Genomic DNA, 21,968 nt, shown 5'->3' with positions numbered 1-21,968 from the left:
CTGGGCCCTAAAAGAATCCTGCTGTAGCCAGCTACTCCTGCTCTGCCCTGCCCTACATTCCTGACCCACGTCCCCTCCCCTCCCCCTCTTGGCCCCGTGAGGCTGTGGGTGGGTGGGGCAGAGGCTTGGGCTGGGGGTGGGGTGATATGCTGGATTTCAGGGTGGGGTCACGGCAGCTTTCTGCCCTTCCTTTGAGGGGAGGCGACTGTGTTTCGATTACTCCTGAGCAGATATCTCCTGCAGTCCACCCCCAGGCCTGCTCACCACACTTCACCCCATGTGGAGCTGGGGGGCTCCTCCCTGCAAGTGGGGGCTGTGAGAGAGGAGGGAGGGAGGCCTGTTGGGGGAGGGGAGGAGAGCAGGGCCCAGATCTCCAGTAAGTTCATCACGGGCCTCAGCTCCCAGCTCCGAGCCCCAGCATTTGTACCTGCAGCCTTCTGCATGGCGGACCCCTGGGGAGGTGGGGGGTGACCCAGCAGGAGTCTGCCACGGCTACTGGAGAAGAGGCTGCAAGATTTTTCACACCAGGGCAGAAATGAGGCTGGGTATTGACAACACAGTGGACCTGGGGTGTGGTGGGACGGGGGCTTGGAGAGGGGGACACATTGCCCTTGGGGAGATAAGACTGTGGGGACTCCTGGCTGGGAACTGAGTGGGGGAGTGAAATGATCACAGTGCGTGTAAAGGTTCATATTTGTTTGGCTGGCAGGTGGGCAGAGCCAGAAGAGACGGTGAACATAAATCTTAGCCCAGGGGCAGCTGCAGGTGTTTGAGGCAGACACCTGTACATATTTGGTTCACAAATCCCTCTCCCATCACTCAGCCAGCCAGCCAGCCATCACCGCCTTCCTCCAGCCTGCAGGAGAACCAGCTTTCCAGGATCTGAGTCTAGAAATAGGGTGACAGGGGTGACAGGTCGTGAGAGGGAGAATTCGGTCTGTGTTTCAGAGATGTTGCTGCTGCTGGCAATGGGTGGACTTTCCCAAGTATTTACAGCTCTGGTCTGTGCTGTCCCTTTGACCCCTTACCACCAACTGGAGGCATATATAAAATTTATAAAAGCAGGGAAAGGGACTTCCCTAGTGGTCCAGTGATTAAGACGCCACATTCCAGTGTAGGGGGCACAGGTTCGATGCCTGGTTGGGGAACTAAGGTCCTGCATGTCTCACAATGCTGCAAAAAAAAAAAAGGAGAGAATTATTTAGAACACATATATCCACCACTAGACCTAGTCATTGTTTACATTTTGCCATATTTACTGTGCTTAGTTTTTTGTTGAAGTATTTCATGGTAAATCACATGCAAGCATGTTTTCGCCTCTACATCCTTCATTTTACATTCCTAAGAAACAGGCTGTGTTCCTGTGTAACCGCAGTCCTGTCCTCACACCAGTTAGTAATTTCCGAATAACATCCAATGCCGGATCCATAGTCCAATACACTCCATTGTTCTCAGTCTGGCCTCGACCACTGGTGTCTTTAAATTAGGATCTGATCAAGGTCCCTGTGTTAATTTGATTCACAATGCCTCCTGAGTCTCCTTTAATCTGAAGCAGCGCCTGCCCCCATTTCTTTGTTCCTCACCCTGATGGGGAGGCTGTAGACAGTCTCTCCCTTTGTGGAGTCATCAGGGTTGCCCCGCAGGGTCTGAAGCTGGGCGGCCTAGGCCTCGGGGCTGCCCTGCAGAGGCCCCTCCAGCCTCAGTTATTAGGCAGGTTAGGTTGGACGGGCCCAGAACCCACGCCCTGGATGGAGCGCAGGAGAGAAGCCTGGGGGTGGGCTGGGTGGCCCAGGGTTGCCTGTCTTCTGTGCCTCTTCTCAGCTCTCTTGTCTCTCCTGCTCCCCGTCCCTCTTCTCCTTGGCCTAATAGAGACCCCAGGACTGGCCAGAGCCCACCCAGCCCTGAGAGCCAGAAACCCAGGCCTGTGGGCAGAGACAGTGCTCTGAAAGCTTGTGCCCTGGCCAAGGGTCTTTATTTCGGTCTGGTCAGGTTTAATCACATTTGCTGCCTCTGTTCCTTGCTGGGGAGACTCTTGGGATTCCCCAAGAGCCTGAGTATGTGGCTTGCTGTCCTTTCTAGACATAAGCTCTCTGAAAGGATGAGCCATGCTTATTTTAAAGTCCATATACTCTGGTCCCTTTGGTGGCTCAGGGTGGATCCTTGGTAAAGAAAGACGTGTAGAGGTCAGGTTTATGGGTGTTTTTCTGCAAGGATGCAGAACTGGACTGCTTTTCTCTGATGAGCCAGGGATCCCAGCCAGTGAACGGGTTACTTGCCCAGCATTCCTCCCCACCCGCACCAGTATTTGGGGAGGGGGAATCCAAGGCCTCCATCCACCACCAGTCGATCCCAGTGTTTTGACAGTGCCTGCTTTGGGAGTGGCCTTCCGTGGGTCTGGCCTAGATCTGTGGGGTGGTGGCCAGCCCTGGCTGGGAGTCAGGAGATCTGGGGTCTGGAACTGGCTGTTCCTTTAACCGTGCAGCCTGAGCTCCTTGGTCTCCCCCTGCACCTCTTTCCCAGGCTAGATCAGGGAGGGGCTGTCTAGGGACCCTTGGGGGTCTCTCCGGTCTGCAGGCCTCTTTCCTCAGCTGCTCCTCTGATAGTCACTTGCACCACTTCTAGCTCCCTTCTTCCTCCTGCTTATCTAATCTTTCCTGGCAGCACTGACCCGGCCCACTACCTTTTCCATGCCTTCCACTGGATCTCAAAGTCCACCCCGGGCAGAATGGGGCCAGCTAGGCCCCTGGATGCATCTGCCTTTCTCTCTTCCTTCCCAAGGTCTTGGGGTGCAGGCCCTGGAGCATTTTCAGGGCAGTGCCCTCCACATCCTTCTAGAGCAGAGCTGTCCACTAATTCCTGTTCAGAGGGTCCAGGGCAGGCCTGCCCACCGGCTTGCTGCCGGACCCTCCCTCTCCTCTCACCTCCTCCCCTTTCCCACCCTGCTGATCCCTCCTGGGCCCTGCACGGTGCAGGCTCAGACCCATCTTATGTCTCCCACTGTCCTCAGTTGGTGATAGTGTAGGACGCAGCTCCTGTACTCACAGGACTCAGCATGGTGGACAGGAGCTTCCAGAGGTTGGGGACCGCACCCAGCACATCATCCCTTCGCAGTAAAGTTTTGTGGGACCTATGGAGCCCTAGATGGTACAAGTGCCATCAGCTACCAGCTGCGTGGACGAGGTGGTTCCTTTAACTCTGTGACCCTCACTGGACTGGTAAGAATGGGATGAGGTACTGGGTGTAAAAACGATTTATAAAGTAAATGTGTTCTGCACAGTGGAGCGTCGGTTCTTCTAAGGTGATCTTGGCTGAGGCACCCTCCTACCTTTAGTTGGTGGGGACAGACAGGGAACTTGGAGGAGCGGAGTTTGCGGCCGGCCTTGAATGTGGCAGGACGCAGCGGGGGACAGAGATAACAAGGCTGGCTGAGCGCGGGCGGCAGTAGGCCATTCCCCAGCCCTTGGACGGGGATGGAGGCGCTCAGGCGGGGTGGGGACGGGGAAGCTAGGGGCAGCTTCTCCCAGGAGAGCCCGGCTCTGGTTACGGCGAGCCGGAAGCCGGACACCTGTGACCAGGCTAGTACAATCCACACAGATGCCCCCACCTTGAGGGAGAATGAGGCGGGTACGGCCTGGATGTGGGTGCCACCTGTGGGAAGGGCTCCCCCGGGGCCGTCCCGGGCAGGGGAGGAAAGCGCGGGCGCTGGCGGCTCGTCCCCACCTCTTCGCGCCCGCCTCCTGCCGCCCCCGGGCGAGCCTGGCCCGGGCCCAGCGTCCTGGCGGCGGCTTGCAGTGGGAGGCAGGCCGGGGCGAGGCCACGCTCGCATTCCCTCCGCGACGCGGCTGGGGCGACGGCCGCACGCGGGGAGGCGAGTTTCGTTCCGCGGCGGGGTCGGGGGCGGGGCCGGGGCTGGCCGGGGCGGGGCCTCGCGGGCCGGGGCGGGGCTTCGGGGGCCCTCGATGGACCGGGGTGGGGCTTCAGGGGGTCCTCGGCGGATCGGGGCGGGGCTTTGGGGGGGGGCGGGGCTTTGGGGGGGGCGGGGCCTCGGCGAACCGGGGGCGGGGCTTCAGGGGTCCTCGGCGCGGGGCTCGGCGACCACCTCTCCGCCTCTCGCTCTACCCAGAGGCTCGGAAGTCCCGGCCGCGCCCTCTGAGGCTCCCGGTCCGTCGAAACTTAGCCGTCGGAGTCCCGGCCCTCGTGCCTCCCTCTGGCCTCGGGTCTCCCTCTCCGCAGCTCGTCCGATTAGGGCTTTCCCGTTTATCTGTAAATGGCTTCACGGGACGCCCCTCCCTTCCCCGCCCGCCGGATAGCACCTTCTTGGGATGCCTCAGTCCTGAGGGGGAGCTTCTGAGGGACGGAGGGGAGACTTCTGCCGGCGCGCTGCGGAGCAGTTTGGGACCTCCTAAACACCCTGCCGCTGGCTGCCCTCTTTGCTTACGGGCTTGGTGGAGGGCTGCCCTCCAGATGGGAAATGAAATGATGGGGAGGGCGGGGTGCCATCCCTCAGAGGCTGCCGGGGAAGGGTGTGGAATGTTCCCAGGCAGTGCTGATTTTGCTCATCCAGGACCCGCACTTGGAGGAGGGAAGGAGTGGGATGTTGGATCCCGGAGGAAGTCCTGAAAGTCCCATCTTCCTGAGTCGGTGTTCCTGATGCCTTCCAGGAGCCCCCTGCCTTTTTTATTTCATGGTCCACATGGCTTGCTTCTCTGTTCTGGTCGCCCATACAGACCGTTCCTGTCCCCTCTTGGCTGCCGATCTGGGATGTTTTCCTTTCTGACCTTGCTTGCAGTTCTCCTGCTGGAGGCCAAGCTCCACTCCTGACCAACCCCTCCCCTTCTCTAGGAGGCTTCAGCTTGCACTCCCCAAATGTGCTCTGCTCTGTAAACCACTGGGCACTGGGGAGGGACTCAGTTGGAGACCGCAGGGCTTCAGAAGCTATGGCAGAGTGGGCGGGGACAGAAGGACATCCAGATGATGGCCAGGCACACTTGTGCCAGGGGGATTAGGAAAAGCACGCCAGGCATCCACACTTGCATGTCCTTTTTTCTGCACATGTGACCCAGAGAAAGAGTTCCCAGGGGAGGGATGGAGGGTTTGTGAGGTGAGGATGGATTTTCCTCAGACTGTGAGTCTGGGGAGATGGCCTCTACAGGGCCTTATGCACTGGTCAAGATGGAGGCCGTGGGGGTGCTCAAGCCTCTCTCCGTTGCCCTGACTTCCATAATGCCCTTTGGCTGTCCAGTACCCCCAGCAGTGCAGGTCCCAGCCCTGCCCCGACTTCCTCCCCTCCCCTCCCCAAACTTACCCATCCTGCAACCCCTCCTCTCAGTGCTTTGCCAAGAGACAGCCAGCTAATCTGATTCACTAATGTCTTACAGGAAATTCTATGAATTATTCAAGGTTCTGCACAGCTCTTGCTTCTTCTCTCACACCTTCTCTGATTGGCCAAGCTCTGACCTCTCCCTTTCTTGGACGAAATCCACAGCTGGTACCATCAGTTGGCACCTATGCGTATTCCTTAGATCATGAACTCTTCTGAGTCTGGGACTTGTCTTCCCAGTGAGGTTTTGAACTCCCTGAGGCGGAGACCTTATCTTTTGCTTCTCGTGTGCTTCCCTCAGTAGCTAGTAAAATGATTAATTCACTCAGTGTGTATTTCAAGTGTGCCACTCCACGCCAGACAGGTGGTCCAGGTGCTGGGGATACAGGAAGAAGCAATACAGACATCCCTGTCCTCATGAACCTTCCATCTCAGGTCAGGGAGGAATAGGACCCCAGATAGACTCTGTAGCAGGAAGAGTGGTGATATGGAGAACAGTGAGGCGGGCAGGGGGATGAGAAGTGTGAGAAAGAGCAGTCCACAGTTTTTAAAAGGGTAGGGAGGGAGCCTGGCCACAGGAATGGGTCATTTGAGCCGAGATCTGAAGGAGAGGAGGGAGGGGTGGAGCTAGGAAGGTGTCTAGGGTAGAGAGTGCCAGGCAGAGGGAAGAGCCGGGGTCAAGTCTCTTGGAAGGTTTGAGGAACCTGGAGGAAGACGGTGGGCTGAAGCAGAGTGGGCCAGGGGCGGGCGAGGGGGGTGGGGAAGAGATGAGGTGTGAGAGGTGAAGGGGTCTTGTGAGTTCTTGCCTTACCCTCTGAGATGGGTGGTTTTGGAGTTTCCCAGCAGAGCACTGCCCTGATTTGACTGACCTTTTCAAGGAATCCCTTTGCTGTTATGTGGAGGACAGGCTGTAGAGGTGAGAGGGGTGTTAGGAGACCAATGGGGAGACAGTGATATCCAGGTGAGAGCCGCTGGGAGCCTGGACCAAGTGGTGTTGGCGTGATGAAAAGTCAGATTCTGTACATATTTTAAAAAATTTTTATTAGAGTTGATTTACAATGTTGTTGACTTCTGCTGTACAGCAAAGTGACTCATTTATACATATATATTATTTTCCACTATGATTTCATCAATGATATTGAATGTCGTTCCCTGTGCTCTACAGGAGGACCTTGCCATTTGTCCCTTCCTGAATATAATAGTTTTTACCTGCTTCTCCCAAACTCCAGTCTCCCCATCCCTCCCTGACGTCCCCCCCGCCCCGCCCCTGCAGCAACCGCAAGTCTCATGTCTGTGTCTGTTCTCTATGTCTGTGAGTCTGTTTCTGTTGCATAGATAGGTTCATTTTTGTCATAGTTTAGATTCAGATCCCATGCATATTTTAATGATACAGCCCACAGCGTTTCCTCACAGGTTAGCTGTGAGAGGTGAGCGAGAGGACCAGGCAATTGCACGGAGGGATTAGCTGGATGGAGAGAGGGCTTCAAGAAGAACAGGAGCTCCGCGTTGGGAACATGCTGAGTTTGTGATTCCTGTGGACATCCAAGTGGAGATGCGGAGTGGGTGGTTAGATTACGAACCTGGAGTTTGGGGGGAGAGGGACAGAGGAGGTGGAGGTGGAAGTTATCAGTGAACTTACAAGCGGTGCTTTGAACCCGTGCGTGTGGCCAAGATGACCAAGGGCCTGAGTGCCGGTGGAGGAGAGAGGACGGCGCTGGAGGCTGGGGATGGGGAGCCGTCTGAGTGGGTCCTCACAGCAGGCCCTTCTCTCCCCTTCCTGAGGCTGCACCGTTGCCTTCAAAGCCCAGCTCTGCTGCTTGCAGGCTATGTGTCCTCGGCCGGATCATTTGCCCTCTCCATACCTCCTGCAAAATGGAATAACTCCTGCAAACACAGGGGAGACTTAGAAAATTAAATAATATATGAAAGCATTAGAAGCAAAATTCTGCTCGCTGTCATTATTGTTACTGTGGACTGGTGATTCCAAAGGGGAAACCCCAGGTTCCTGTCCTCAGGGAACTCATGGTCTAGACACTGCAGGGAGCCCCAGAGGAGACATGGCCGCGGGAGAGGCCAGGACCAGGTGCTGTGGGAACACAGGGCTGGGTGGGTAGGGGGACGCGGAGGGCGGGAGGGCACTGGCCAAGGAAGGCTTCACCGGGTAGGAGGGACTGAGGATAAAAGAATGAAAGAATGGAGGGGCTTGGAGGGGAGCGGTGGGGCGGCTTCTGGGACCACTCTTGGAGATGAGAGTTCCAGGGACCTTGAGACCTCTCAACAGCTGGGGCAGGGAAGTTGTGAGGCTGGCTAAGGAGTGGGTGGAGGTCAGATCACAAAAGGCCTTGTCGGCCAATCCAAGGAGGGGAGGAGCAGAAGGAGGCTTTGAAATTAGCTCTGTGCCTTGAGACAAATTAATGTTCAAACCCAGTTTCCTCTATAAAATAGTGCTCATGACTAGCCCCCTGCGGGGAGTTGGTGAGAATTAAGAGGCAGAGGTTGTGAAGTGCTGAGACAGAGCTGGCCTCTGAGATGGTGGGTCGTCATCGTCACCATCATTGTGTTGGAGGCTTGTGTGGCGTTGAAGAATGTTAAATGTGGGAATGGATGGATGGGTGGCTGGGTGTCCTCCAGAGACTCAGGATTAACCCCAGCCAGAATGGAGGGGAGGAATTTCAGGCCCAGGGACCACAGCGGAGGGTGTGGAATGGGCCTGATGAGGCTGGGGAGGTGCAAGGTTCCTTGTCTTGTCTTCAAGACCCAGAGGCTGCCCCCTAGTCTCATCAGCGTTTCTCGCAGGTTGCTTCTAGTCTCTCGGCCTCTGCTTCTTCCCCTGTCTGTCTTTCTGACTGTCTTTTCTGTCTCTCTGTATCTCTCCGAGTCTCTGTCTCTCGGTGCCCTTCTCTCTCCCTCCTCCATCAGGTCTGGGTGGGGTCTCAGGGCCGTGTGTGGCCGCCTAGACCGGCCGTAGACCCCCAGGCCGCAGCTGCAGCTCCAGCGGGGGGGAGGGCGGTGGCGGACTGCGTGTGCCTCTGTGCTTTTTGTGGGGCTCCCCCACCCCTACCCGGGGGACCTCACCTTGTGACAGTGGCGCCCGGAAAGGGGCTGGCTTGCTGGCATGGGATTGTCGGTGATGGGGAGAGGTTTCTTGCTTTTGCTTAAGTGTAGTTGAGTCCGTGTTGTGTTAGTTGCTGCTGTACAGCAAGGCGATTCAGCTTTACAGGCCCGCGTTCTGTGTCACAGTCTTTTCCATTCCAGAATGTAGTTCTCTGCGCTGCTCAGTAAGACCCTGTTGCTTACCATTCCATGTATAAAAGTTTACATCTGCTAACCCAGCCTTCCATTCCGTCCCTCGCGCGGTCTCTTTGGAGGCCTTGCTGGTGCCCTGGGCCGCCTGGGCAGGCGGGCGTCTTTTTTGTGCTGACTCGCTGCCTCGTCCCGCAGGTTGGTGGATGACCGCTGTGTGGTGGAGCCCGCGGCCGGCGACCTGGACAACCCCCCTAAGAAGTTCCGAGGTGAGTCCTTGCGCCCCCCGCCGAGTCCTGGGCGCAGACACAGCCCGGGCCCAGCGGGTGGACCAGGCCGGGCGCCCGCAGCCCTCGTGTGGTCTGTGGAACCCCCGTCGGCCGAAGGACGCCTTCTTGTCAGGGTGCCTCTGTCTTCACTTCTGTGGGGGCACGCGCTACTTCTCAGGGGTGCACCCACTTCTGGCCGGGGGGGCCTGTCCTCCCCTGACCTCCCTGCCACCTCCCCGCAAGGCTGTCTGCATGACTGGGTGTTTCCTGAGGACCTGCTCGCCCTGCTCTATGCCGCCTGGTGCAGGGACTGGAGCCCCCGCTGCCTGAGTCCCTCCTCCCAGCCCCGGTCGTGACCGTGTCCTTGGCCCCAGGCGGCGTGGGTGACTCCTGCCCGAGGGGGCTTGTGGTGCGGGCTCTGGCTCTGCCGTGTGACTCTGGGCATCCGTCTCCCCGCTCTGTGTGCCCAGCCGTCCGCGGGCTCCTCCGCCCGCCTCGCAGGCCTGGGGCTGAAACTCTGCCGCTCCTGCGCCCAGCAGGGGAAGCTGTCATCGTGGTGACTCCCTGTGAGGCTGAGGCAGGCAGACGGGGTGTGGTGGCCAGGGTGGGAGCGGGCCGGGACACGCCCGGCGGTGCCGCCTGTCTGCCCATGTGGCTGCTCCTTGGGGAGAGGTCAGCTGGGATTGTCCCGAGAGGGATGCGGTTGACGGAGGGAGCAGGATTCAAGAGGGCTCTGCGGCCTCCTGGGCTGTCTGCCGGGGGGCCTTGCCCATCCATCGGAGTACGGAGGAGACAGAGGGGGTCCCCCCAGGCCACAGGGGACCCACATCTGCTGTTCTGCTTCCATCGCATGCCTTAGTGGGCTCTTAGGTCGGGCCACGTGTCCCCTTTGTCCAGCCCTGTCTGGCCACATTCCCTCACATTTTCCCTGACCCTGGTCCCCTCCCTGGTTCCCACCAGCACCGCCAGTGTTCCTCATCTTTATCAGCCATGCTGTAGATGAAGGTGGATGTCTCAGGGTGCTCGTGCAGGCCAGCTGCTTGGAGACGCAGCTCAGACTGCCCTGGTCCTGAAGTGGGGTGGGGGGGCAGTTAGGGAGAGGGCGGGGGCACACCCGGCACTTTCCTGGAGCCAGAAAGAGGAGAGCTTGCACTTTTCTGCTCTGGCTGAGGGCTTCGCGTGAGTTCTTAGGAAGAACTTAGGACTGGGGGGCGTGGTGAGGGTCCCGAGGCTGGGCTCTGTGGGGTGGGGGGTGACTGGGGCCGACAGGAAAAGAGAAGGTGGCGGGGTGGCCATGTGTGGAGTCAGCTGTGCGGCGAGGTGGGAGCTGGTGACGGACAGTGGGGGTTGGTGGACCAAGGCTTGCCCTGGAGTCCCCAGAGACAGAATTTGGGGCCAGTTTTTGACAACAAAACCTCTACTTAGCAGAACAAGTGCTCCTTTGACTTCTTGCCCTCCTCCCGCCCCCTCCTTTCTCTTCCTCCTTATTGTCCCAAAGTCCGTGAGCAGGGGCCCCCACCAGCCTCGGGGGCTGCCGCGTGATCCCCGGAGACGCCCGGGGGCTCAGCTTCCAGCCTCCTTCCTGCCCCTGCTGCCCTTGGCCTGGGTGTTGGGGTGAGGTGGGCCGAGGCCCCTCTGGACCCCGTGGGGCCCTGTGTGGACCTGAGAAGAAGCCCACCCTCTGGAACAGGAGTCCGTGCAACGCCCTGGCTGGTGGGTGTTCGCCGGAGTGTGAGAACCTGGGGTGAGAGACATGGCTGCAGACCTTTCCATCTTCGAGACCAGGGTCCCCCCAACCCTGGAGCCTGGTCTCTCACTGTTCGGTGTTTCTTCCTCAAACAGCCCTGGAGGGAGACCCCCTCCCACAGGGTGTGGGGGCCGCGGCAGGCATCTAGAACTTGCCCAGAGCTCTCAGGGAGGCTGGCTGTGTCCTGAGGCCGCCTGGGGGGCCTTGCCCTGTCTGGGAGCTGTGTCTTGCCCTCTCTCCCCACGAGGCGGGTTCCCCCTTCCCCTGCCGACCCTGGAGGTTCCCAGGAAGGGCGGCCAAGCCCGTGAAGCCCCCACCCAGCCTCCATCGGCCTCTGGTTAGCTCCCTGCTTGTGGTCTCAGCTCCGGTACCTCCCAGGGCCGTCCCAAGCCCCGACATGCTCAGGGAATTCTTTCCGGAGCTGTCAGGGCCCTGGGAGGCCCAGGCTGTGGGCGCCCCAGTGTGTTGGGCACCATGCGCCAGGCCGGCCTTCCTGGCCTCCGGTTCGCTGCGGGGGCCTCGGGTTAGAGCCTCGGGTTATGGCTCCCGCGAGGAGGGAGGGAGGATCCATCCCGCAGGGTCCGTCCCACAGCCCTCTCCTCCACGCTAGCGCTGGAGGCCCGGTGCAGGGGGACCCACCTCCCGTCTCCCTGGGAAGCTCCGGGCTCACATCCCTGCTAGGCAACCCCATGAAGAGGGTAGGGGTCACCTACCTCATCCAGGAGGGGCAGGTGCTGGGGCGGGGCTAGATGAGGGGACTTCCCTGTGCTTCTCGCTGGGTGCCCTCCGCCCCCAGCCTCAGGCCTCTGCTCTCCCTGCCCATCCTCCGAGCCCGGTTCATTGTTAACTTGTATTGTTATTAAGATCCGTTTCAACTACTAAAAAGAGCCTGCAAAGAGAAAAATAACACACAGCCGTGTACCCAAGACTGAGCTCTCTCAAATCCTTCTGCCCTGGTTATTTCAGATCCTCTGCATTCTTAGAAACAGCATCTTATGCTGAAGCCCCCTGTGTCTTCCCTGATTTCTCTCCCTTCCCTCTCCCCAGAGGCAGACACTCTCAGAAAATGGGGTACCTCATCCAGGGGCCTGCTTCTATGCTTTTGCCACTAATATATAGAGACATTTGTACGAGTTATATAGGGTATTCTTTTCCATTTTTCCGACCCCATACAGTAAAGGTAGCCTTCTGTACAGGCCTCTCTGCAGCTTTCTCCTGCTGCACTGTTTGTGTATCTGTATCGATCCCTGTGGCTCTAGTTCATCTGTTTAATTGCTGCGTAATACTCCGCTGGGTGAGCCAACGGGAGTCCTCTATTCGGTTCTGCTGTGATGAACCTTCACTTCGTTTGCAGTTTTTGACAGTTGCCAGCAGTGCTGCAGTGGGCAGCTGGTGCACACGTGTCTCCCTGAGCTCGCGTGCAAGGGTTTCTCGGGTGTGTTCCGAGGGCGGTTGACCCCAGTGGGTGGCAGCTCTTCTGTCTGTCTAGGAATGGCCCCTGCTGCCTTCCTTGGGGGTTGTGCAGGCTCACCCCCACTCACCCCTGACACATTGTGGGTGCCCTTGCTGCAGCCCCATCCTGGTTTTGTCCCGCTTAAATGTCTTCCAGCCTGCTGGGTGTGAGATGGCATCTCACTGTGGTTTTAATTTGCATTCCTCTGACTGCTAGTGAGACAGAACATCTTTTCATATGTTTATGGGGGTACTTACCATTTTATTCTTCATCTTTTCTTTTTTTCCTTTCTATGAAAGGGAAACCAATTCAGACTCCAGGATCCAGATGAGGGCACGGGCACCCCCACCCCACCCTCTCCTGTCCCCATTTCCAGGGACTGCCCTGCTGGAGAGTCCAACTAGGTAATTTACTCATCCAGGTACACGTCAGAACACTGCAGCATCCATCAGGAACTGGCTCTCACGCCCTCTCCCATCTCCACTGTTCCTCTAGGTAGCCACTGTCTTCAGCTTCTTATGCATCCTCCCTGGCTCTTCTTGCAAATGCAAACGTATATTTAGACTCCCCTCCTTTTTCACACCGAGGAAGCATTGGTTTCTGGGGCCATACCCACAAGGCAGTTGTATCCTAGTTCCTCAGCCAGGGATCAGGGGTCAAAGCCAGGTCCCTTGCAGTCAAACACTGGACCACCCAAGTCCCTGGGGTGGTATTCTAAAGACTCTGTTCTATATCTTTGCTCTTTTTACTCTGTGGGTCTTGCTGTGGATAGATCCTACTGGAGACCTTTCTTTATTAGTACATAGAGATCTTGAACTCTCTTTCCCCCCCCTTTTTTTTTCTTTTAAAAACTCATTTGTATCCGTATTCCTGAACAACTGTGAAAACTGTTCCTACAGATGATCTACTTTTAAGCATTTCAGAAATGTTTATTTTTTAATTGTGGTGAGTGGCTACACAGACTTTACCATCTTATTCATTTCTAAGTGTATTGTGTATTATACCGTTCAATCACTAAGTTGTGTCTGATTCTGTGACCCCATGGACTGCAGCACACCAGACTTCCCTGTCTTTGACTGTCTCCCGGAGTTTGCTCAGTCTCATGCCCATTTAGTTGGTGATGCCATCAAACCATTTCAACCTCTGTCATCCCCTTCTCCTCCTGCCTTCAGTCTTTCCTAGCATCAGGGTCTTTTCCAGTGAGTCGGTTCTTCACATCAGGTGGCCAAGTCATTGGAGCATTAGCTTCAGCATCAGTCCTTCCAATGAATATTCAGGGTTGATTTCCTTTAGGATTGACTGGTTTGATCTCCTAGCAGTCCAAGAGACTTTTACAAGTCTTCTCCAGCACCACAGTTTGAAAGCATCAGTTCTTTGGCACTCAGCCTTCTTTATGGTCCAACTCACATTTGTACGTGACTATTGAAAAGAGCATAGCTTTGACTATATGGACCTTTGTTGACAAAGTGTACAGGTCGTGGGAATTCTGTGGTAGTTCAGGGGTTAGGACTCTGTGCTTTTATTGCTGAGGGCCCCTGTTCGATATCTGGTCAGGAAACTAAGATCCTGCAAGCTGCACCGCCTGGCCAAAAAAAAAAAAGTGTATCGGTGTACAGGTTAGTGGCGTTAAGCACTCTCTCATCAGCCGTCACCACCGTCCATCCACAGAACTGCTTTTCCTTTGGTAAAATGAAGCTCTATATCCATTAAATAATAACTCCCCATTCACACCCCATTCCCCCCACCCCACCATCTGACTTCCTGTCTCTATGAATCTGATTAGTCTAAGTACTTCACATGAGCAGAATCATACAGTATTTGTTCTTTGGGGATTGGCACGTCTCACTTAGCCTGATTGCTCCAAGGTTTACCCAGGTTCTGACCCTCCCCTGCCACAGCTCTACAGCTGTCCCTCATGCGGCTCCATTGTAATTTATTTAACCAGTCCGCTTCGATGGGCACATGCCTGTTTCCAGTCTTTATCATTCTCAACAGTGTTGCTGCAAGACCCTTGTCTCTCATCACGTTTTTAAAAACTGAGGTTTGTTTATTTATTTATTTTTGGCTGCGCTGGATCTTGTTGCTGCGCATGGACTTTTCTCCAGTGGCGACACGGGGACTCTCGTCCTGGTGGCTTCTCTTGTTGGGGAGCAGAGGCTCTGGGGAGCGCAGGCTTCGGTGGTTGTGGCACACAGGCTCTGTTGCCCCACAGCATGTGGAATCTTCCCAGACCAGGGGTCAAACCCATGTCCCCTGTGTTGGCAGGCGGATTCCTAACCTCTGGACCACCAGGGAAGTCCTCTCGTCGCTTTGTACAAATGTGACTGGGCTGTAGGAATGAAGGTGGTGGTGGTGGTGATTTAATGAAGGACCAGTGGCGAAATTGCTGAGTCCGAGGGAAGGGACGTCTGTGGGTTCTGATCCAGACTGCACATTTGCTCCCTGCTGGGGTGGTCCCGTTCAGTGCCTCCCCCAGCAGTGGAACCAGAGAAGGCAAACCCATTCACCCTTTGCATCATTTCTCTGCTTGCTCCCCCAGGTCACCAGATGTTGTGCTTATTCAGGAGAGCTCACCCCTCCACTTTCTCCCCTCCCCCACCCCAGCAGCATCCTGTGGCTGGTGTAGGTTCTCCACTGTCGCCTTTATAAACCTGAGTATCGCGGTCACACCTTTGTATCTCGTCCCGTCATCTCCTACAGTGCTCCGCCTGGTATACACCTTCTACCAGCCACGCACCCTTTAAGTTTCACATCGTTAAGGCTGAATAAGCTTTGCATTCTCTTCTGTAACCACAGTGGAGCCTTCAGTGTTCTGTAAGATGAGTCTAAATGGTAAAGATTAGAAACAGGTGTTTACACGATTTTATACAGAGCTTATGCACAACTGTGGCTGCGTCACTTTATGCCCTGTGCTCTGTTCTCGCCTCGAGTCCCCTGCTAGTGCTTTTCAACCTTGGTTGAGCAGAAGAACCACTTGGGATTGGGGGTGCGGGTGGGGTGTGGGTTTAAAAATGCATTTCTCTAGGCTTCACCCACTGCCCAGGTCTATGGGGGACCTGAGAGTTTGTGTTTTTTTAAAATCTCCCAACTCCCCTGGATGATTCTCCGCAGTGGTTTTTGGAGTATTTCATGCCATAGTCAGGAGACGGGGACGACAGCTGGTTGGATGGCATCACTGACTCAGTGGACATGAGTTTGAGCCAGCTCTGGGGGACAGAGGACAGTGAAGTCCGGTGTGCTACAGCTCACGGGGTTGCAACAGGTCGGACACGACCGAGTGACTAAACAACAGCCGTCAGTTCCTGGGAATGTCAGTTGATTTTATTCGATGAATGAATATCCTCATGTCTGCGGCCTCGCCAGCCCTGTGCCTGGCACCCCTGGCCCATGCCCAAGCACACAGTCCTTGCTGTAGGGAAGCCCCCTGCAGCCCGACTTCTCTCTGGCCTTTGATGCTGCTGCTCCTGTGTGGGTCCTGTGCTGTCCTCTCCTCCCTCTGCCCCGCAGTCCGGTGAAAAGGAAGGGTCTGGCCCCTCCTAGGTTTGGGCAGGGCCACCTCTGGGCAAAGAGCGAAGCAGAGTGACAGCAGGGAGATGTGTGCAGGGGTGAACCTCAAGCACTAATTTATAGATTCATTTGCCTTTTGCTGTGCAGGGTCTTCGTGGCTGTGTGCGGGCTTTCTCCAGTTGTGGTCACTGGGGGCCACTCTCTAGCTGCAGACCACAGGCTCTCGGGCACGTGGCTTTATTACCTGCGGCTCTAGGGCTCAGTAGGTGTGGTGCACGGGCTTCGTTGCCCTGTGGCATGTGGAATCTTCCCGGACCAGGAATCGAACCCGTGTCCCCTGCGTTGGCAGTCAGATTCTTAACCACTGGACCACGAGGGAAGTCTCCCACAGACGTTTTCCTGGGCTCAAATCATGTATTCATTCAATAAGCATTTTTTTTTACTTGCTTTTCTCCTGTTTTTTAAACCATTTAAAAAACTGATGTATAGTTAGTTTACAATGTTGTGACAGTTTCAGATGTATAGCAAAGTGATTCAGTTATATATACATATACATAGATCTGTATGTGTATGTATGGGTTTCCCTGGTGGCTCAGACTGCAAAGAATCTGCCTGCAATGCGGAAGACCTGGGTTTGACCCTGTGTGGGGAAGATCCCCTGGAGAAGGGCAAGGCAACCCACTCGTTTTCTTGCCTGGAGAATTCCATGGACAGAGGAGCTTGATGGGCTAAAGTCCATGGGGTCGCAGAGCTGGACACGACTGAGCGACTAACACTATACGCTATGTGTATGTATATATATTCTTTTTCAGATTCTTTTCCAAGCTATTGAATATAGGTCCCTGTGCTTTTACAGTAGAGCCTTGTTATTTGCCTGTTTTTGTGTAAGTAGTGTGTGTATGTTAATCCCAGTCTCCTAGCTTGTCTCTCCTCCACCCCAGCCCTCACTATCTTCACTAACCCCTTTTGGTAACTGTACGTTTGTTTTCTGTATCTGTGGATCTCTTCCTGTTTTATAAATAAGTTCATTTATATCACTTTTTTGGATTCAGAATATGTGATATCATATGGTATTTGTATTTCTCTTTCTAACTTAATATGATAATCTCTAAGTCATCCATGTGGCTGTAAACGGCATTCTTTTACATTGCTGAGTAATATTCCATTGTGGCTATATACCACACCTTCTTTAGCCATTCACGTGTAGGTGGACTTTAGGCTGATTTTGTGTGTCTTGGCTGTTGTCAGTAATGCTGCTGTGAATGTTGGGGTGCATATATCTTTTTGAATTAAAGTTTTCTCCTAAATATGCTCAGGAGTGGGGATCAACAAGCATTATATGGTATGTATTGTGGGCAAGGCTCTAAGGGAGGATCTGTGTAAGAGAAAAAGACAAATTTGACAAGTTCTAGTAGCAAGTTTCCAAGAAAGATAAAGAGGAATAGGGAGCAGGGAGGGGTCACTTCGGGAGTCAGGTCTCTGCTGGGATGCTCCAGGGTAGCGTGTGTTCTTCAGATCCAGGTTCTGACCCCTTGTGGGCTGTTAAGTCCCTGTCATGGGGTCAACCATCCTTCAAAGAATGGGATAGAATAGCATTAGGATGCATCTCTTGCTACATCCAGTGAGTTTTAAATGTGAAGCTTTTTTATTTCTAGAAATTCTATTTGGTTCTTTTTCTGCTGTGTTACATTTTATCAGTTCAGTTCAGTTCAGTCACTCAGTCGTGTCCGACTCAGTCGTGTCCGACTCTTTGCGACCCCATGAACCGCAGCACGCCAGGCCTCCCTGTCTATCACCAACTCCCGGAGGTCACCCAAACCCATGCCCATTGAGTTGGTGATGCCATCCAACCATCTTATCCTTTGTTGTCCCCTTCTCCTCCTGCCCTCAATCTTTCCCAGCATCAGGCTCTTTTCAAGTGAGTCAGCTCTTTGCATCAGGTGGCCAAAGTATTGAAGTTTCAGCTTTACCATCAGTCCTTCCAATGAACACCTAGGACTGATCTCCTTTAGGATGGATTGGTTGGATCTCCTTGCAGTCCAAGGGATTCTCAAGAGTCTTCTCCAACACCACAGTTCAAAAGCATTAATTCTTCGGCACTCAGCCTTCTTTATAGTCCAACTCTCACATCCATACATGACCACTGGAAAAACCATAGCCTTGACTAGACGGACCTTTGTTGACAAAGTAACGTCTCTGCTTTTTATTTTTTTTTAACGTCTCTGCTTTTTAATATGCTGCCTAGGTTGGTCACGTTTTATAGTTTCCTGTGTCTCTACAGAGACCCTCAAGCTTTCCTTTACTGATTTAAGCAGAGCTTTACAGATGGTGGCTCTGTCTGCAGTCTCTTTGTCTTCGTGTCTGTTTCTAGTGTCTTGCTTTGTGGGTTTGTCTTCTCTTGTGGCGTCTGGCTCCCAGGAATTCCTGGGGATCTTTGACTGTATATGGGTCATTGCATTTGAACATCTGGTCTGAGGGGTTGTGGACTAGGATGATGGTATCTTCCTCCAGAGAGGGTGTGGCTGTCCTGTCCCCAGATTCCTGGGGACACTGCCTGTCCAAGACACGAGCCTGAAGCCGGGCTTGAGTTTGGGGTTCCTGGCACCATCCAAGGGACTCCGTGGGGCCCTAGTTCTGGGAAGGAGCTGTTCTCTGGGGTCAAGCCATGCTGGGGGTGTAGCCCTTTGAAGTTCCGGCTTTTAAAGGGAGGGTCTCCTGTTATACTTCCCTCCTTCCCTGGGCCTGGGCTTGAATGTCTGCCTTGTCACCTGGCAAAGCCGTCCAGATAAGAGTTTGTGTTCTCTGGACTCAACAAATGCCCAGTAAAGTCGCTTGGGTGTTTACATACCTCCTTGGTTCCCCTTTCGATCTTCTGTTCTGGCCGGGTGACCCCTCACTCAGTTCTTGGTGTGTGCTAAGCTGCTTCGGTCATGTCCGACTCTTTGTGACCCTGCAGACCGTAGCCTGCCAGGCTGCTCTGTCCATGGGGTTCTCTGGGCAAGGCTACTGGAGTGGGTTGCCACGCCCTCCTCCAGGGATCACTCCACCCAGGGATCGAACGTGCGTCTCTTATGTCTCCTGCGTTGGCAGGCAGCTTCTTTACCACTGAGCCACCAGGGAAGCCCTTCTCAGTTCTTTAAGAAGTCGTAAAATAATACGTGTTTGAGAAATCTGGTTGCTTTCATTGTTTTCTGGTGAGGTGGGTCCAGAATGGACTATAACCAGGGTTCTCTGCCCTGCAGGCCTAGAGTCTGCTCATCACCACCAGGGAGAGGGAGTCCTCGTTTGTTTCATGAAACGGTGACCCCGCAATCTCTCTCCTCGGTGAGTCAGGTCAGAAGAGTGAGAACTCTGCTTGCGGGCACCCGGGGCAGCGTCCATCTCCCCTCCTTTTCTCCTCTCTGCTTTGGGTGTGGCGGGCGTCAGCTGGATGGGGAGGGGCGGGTTGCACCCCATCACCAGGGTCGTGGGCTTGCTGTCCTCCCCAGCTCCAGGCTCACTCAGGGCCTGGACTGCCCCCTCCTATCTAAGCTGACCAGCCAGCCAGACTCAGAGCCTCCGTTTAATATTATAAAGTGGAATTAAAAAACAATACAGCCGATTCATATGCATATTTATGTAATATAAAATGGGGGGTCTAGGGCTAGGATCTGAGTGAGCCTGGAGCCTGGGGGGGGCAGCGTTGTGGGTGCAGGGTTTGCGGGTAGGGAACAGGGACAGTGTAATGCCCCAAGCATGACAAGAGAAAAAGAAGGACAACAGTGATAAGCAAGTAACACACGGATTTTAGAAGGAAGTCTTGGGCACAACTAGAAGATTCGAGGCGGCAGTCAGAGCTGGCCTCTGAATCACGAGTACTGCGGCCACAAATGTAGCTGGTGGGTGCAGCCATGTGATACCTTCTCTGAAACAGCACAAACCTCCCTGTGAGGTTTGAACAACACAAAGGACAATGCAGATCCCTGTTTGTATCGCAGTTGCACTCCTGGGAAAGTCAGAGTTTGCTAAAAGAATGCAGAAACGACTGTTTCTGCGCACCACGCTGGGCCCAGAGTGCGCCCGCAGCGCCCCCCTGTGAGCAGGTGGGACCCCTTTGTGTTAGGGCACCGGTGCCTAGCATCCCTGTCCTGCCCACTACAGGCTAGCTGTGACCTCACTGGTTGGGACAACAAAGATCACCCCCTCCCATTTCTAAAACACCGCGGTCCCCCAACTCCTACTGGGAACTATAATGTGGTGACCGGGGGACCAGGAGCCCTGAAAACTCTTATTTAGCCTGGAGAAGCAGGAGGACTTCGTGGAGGGGGTGACCCCCCAGCATCTTGAAGGTTGGGCAGAACCCTGTAAAGACGTACTCTGGGCAAAGAACTGAGTGTTTCCGAAGTGACGCCCTCTCGTGCTGGTGGTGCCAGGGTGGGCGAGCTGGGGCAGCTCTCGGTGGCTCCGTCTGCTTGTGCAGCTGTCTTTTCCCCCTGCGTTCAAGGAAGTTCTGTGTTCTCGGAACTTTGCCTCACTTGGTTCCCCTTCCTGATGACCAGGGGCCTCTGCCTGCTTGTGGGCTAGGCAGAAACCCCAGTTTTGTTTTTAGTTTCCAGGGGCTGTAGGACTAGCTTTGACCAGAGTGGGGACATAGCCTTCCCTTAGAGGCTAGAGGGAGGGGCCTGACGGTGGGGGGGTGCCCCATCTCTGTGATCTGCCTCCCCGGAGGCCCTGTCTGGGTTCCCAGCGCATCCGTCTTCCTCCCATATTGCTGCCGATCAGGGAGGCATAGCACCGCAGCCTGAGAGGGGTCTTAGGGGCCGTGAGCTCAGTCCTGTGCTTTCCTGGGCTTCCCTCCTGTGACGGAGAGCTCACTGCCTCCCAGCACGGCCTGTGGGATTGTCAGACAGGCCCTGTCCCCATGCCAGCGTTTCACCACACCCCAAATCCTTCTGTCTCTTCCCACCACACTTCAGGGTTTTCCAACTCACGCCTCCTTTCCATAGGTAGAAAAATCTGAACATTCTTTCTGGAGTTTGGGCTTATGAAAATCATTGATGTTGTATCTATTTCCAAAGTAAAAACCAGCTAATAAAGAACCTATTTCTGGAATTTTAATTGGCTCTGTCTTAGGTTGAATTTGCTAGAATCAGAGCCTAAAAGGGAGAATTATGAAGAAGGGGTCCCAGCCGGGAGTCTTGCTCCTACAGGGCAGGGACGAGCCAAGCAAGGAGGTGGTTTCAGGGGAAGAGAGGCCTCAGGTTGATCCCATAGGGACCAACAGACAGTCTCCTCCTCCTGCTGTGGGATGGAGGCCACCTCTCTGGGGTGGGGGATGTATTGATAGCTTCCCAGGGAACTGGGGGCAAGATAGTGGTGGGCCAGAGAGGGCTGCTGCTGTGAACTGTCGGCTGCCAGAGTACAAAACCTGGACCCAGACCGGGTACAGGAGGGGTCCTAAGGGCTTCTGATAAATTTCCCGTGGAGAAGAGGGCACGCATCCACCCCCAGGTGAGGGCCTGTTCTCAGACCTGCTTCTCGGCCCCTCCATCCTACTCAGCACAATCCAGGATGCTTCAAGTTCTCCGGGGGTCTTCCGACACTGCCTCTTCACCCTGGTGGGGCCAGGGGCAGTGGTGAGGGGCAGAGCAGAGGCGGGGTCTGCGGGCAGGGCTGCGGGCTGGGGTCTTCCCAGAGCCCCGTGTGAACCCATCTCCCTCCTTCTGCTCCCCTACTCCCAGACTGCCTCTTCAAGGTGTGTCCCATGAACCGCTACTCGGCCCAGAAGCAGTACTGGAAGGCCAAGCAGACCAAGCAGGACAAGGAGAAGATCGCTGACGTAGTGCTGCTGCAGAAGTTACAGGTCTGGGCATGCGGGTGCCCACTTGCCCGTGTGTCTCTCGAACCCGGGCATACGCACAGGGCTGCTGCTCATCAGAGCTGACAGGGCCCAGTGGCCGAGTCCTGAGGTTTGACCCATTCAGCCAGAGACTGGTGTGTGTCGCTGTGAAGGAGCTGGGGGGTCTGAGCCCGGCCAGAGGCCCACTCATTCGCCGCTCTGTGCCATTAGAGGCAGGCGTTTCCTCCTCCAGGCCGGTGCAGCCCTGTCCCAGGACCCGTGGTGCAGTGAGCTGTGGACTGCCTTCAGCGGGTCTTAGCTAGGCCTTCAGCGGCACATCGTAGTGCAGTGAGAAACCCGGGCAACTGTACCTGGAGTTACAGGGGTTTCTAGAGAAGTGGTTTCAGTGAACCTGATTTGAGAACTAGTCTTAGCCTCTCCCCTCATTCTGTAGAGTTGGAGCCTGGGGCCCTTCGTGGGGACTAGGCCGTTGGGGCCATCCTACGAGTTGGCATGGGGCTTATCCCTGGTTCTCTGGCAGACATTGTTGCATTGTGTGAGGGCCCGGTGGTGGCCCTCAGGCCTCTCGGTTCACATCCTGGGTAGTTCTC

At 55.2% G+C, this 21,968-nt stretch overlaps 1 protein-coding gene across 1 annotated transcript in view; it reads left to right on the top strand.

Moving 5' to 3' along the window:
- ITPR3 (inositol 1,4,5-trisphosphate receptor type 3) overlaps positions 1-21,968 on the top strand; it is a 67,935-nt gene that overhangs the window by 5,335 nt on the left and 40,632 nt on the right. The window contains exons 2-3 of the mRNA XM_052648991.1: positions 8,762-8,832; positions 21,260-21,381. Of these exons, the coding sequence (XP_052504951.1) occupies positions 8,762-8,832; positions 21,260-21,381 (193 nt within the window). The remainder of the gene's footprint in view (positions 1-8,761; positions 8,833-21,259; positions 21,382-21,968) is intronic.

This window comes from Budorcas taxicolor, chromosome 11 (assembly GCF_023091745.1).
Source record: "Budorcas taxicolor isolate Tak-1 chromosome 11, Takin1.1, whole genome shotgun sequence".
Classification (NCBI taxonomy): domain Eukaryota; kingdom Metazoa; phylum Chordata; class Mammalia; order Artiodactyla; family Bovidae; genus Budorcas; species Budorcas taxicolor.
This window is presented reverse-complemented; position numbering and strand designations above follow the sequence as displayed.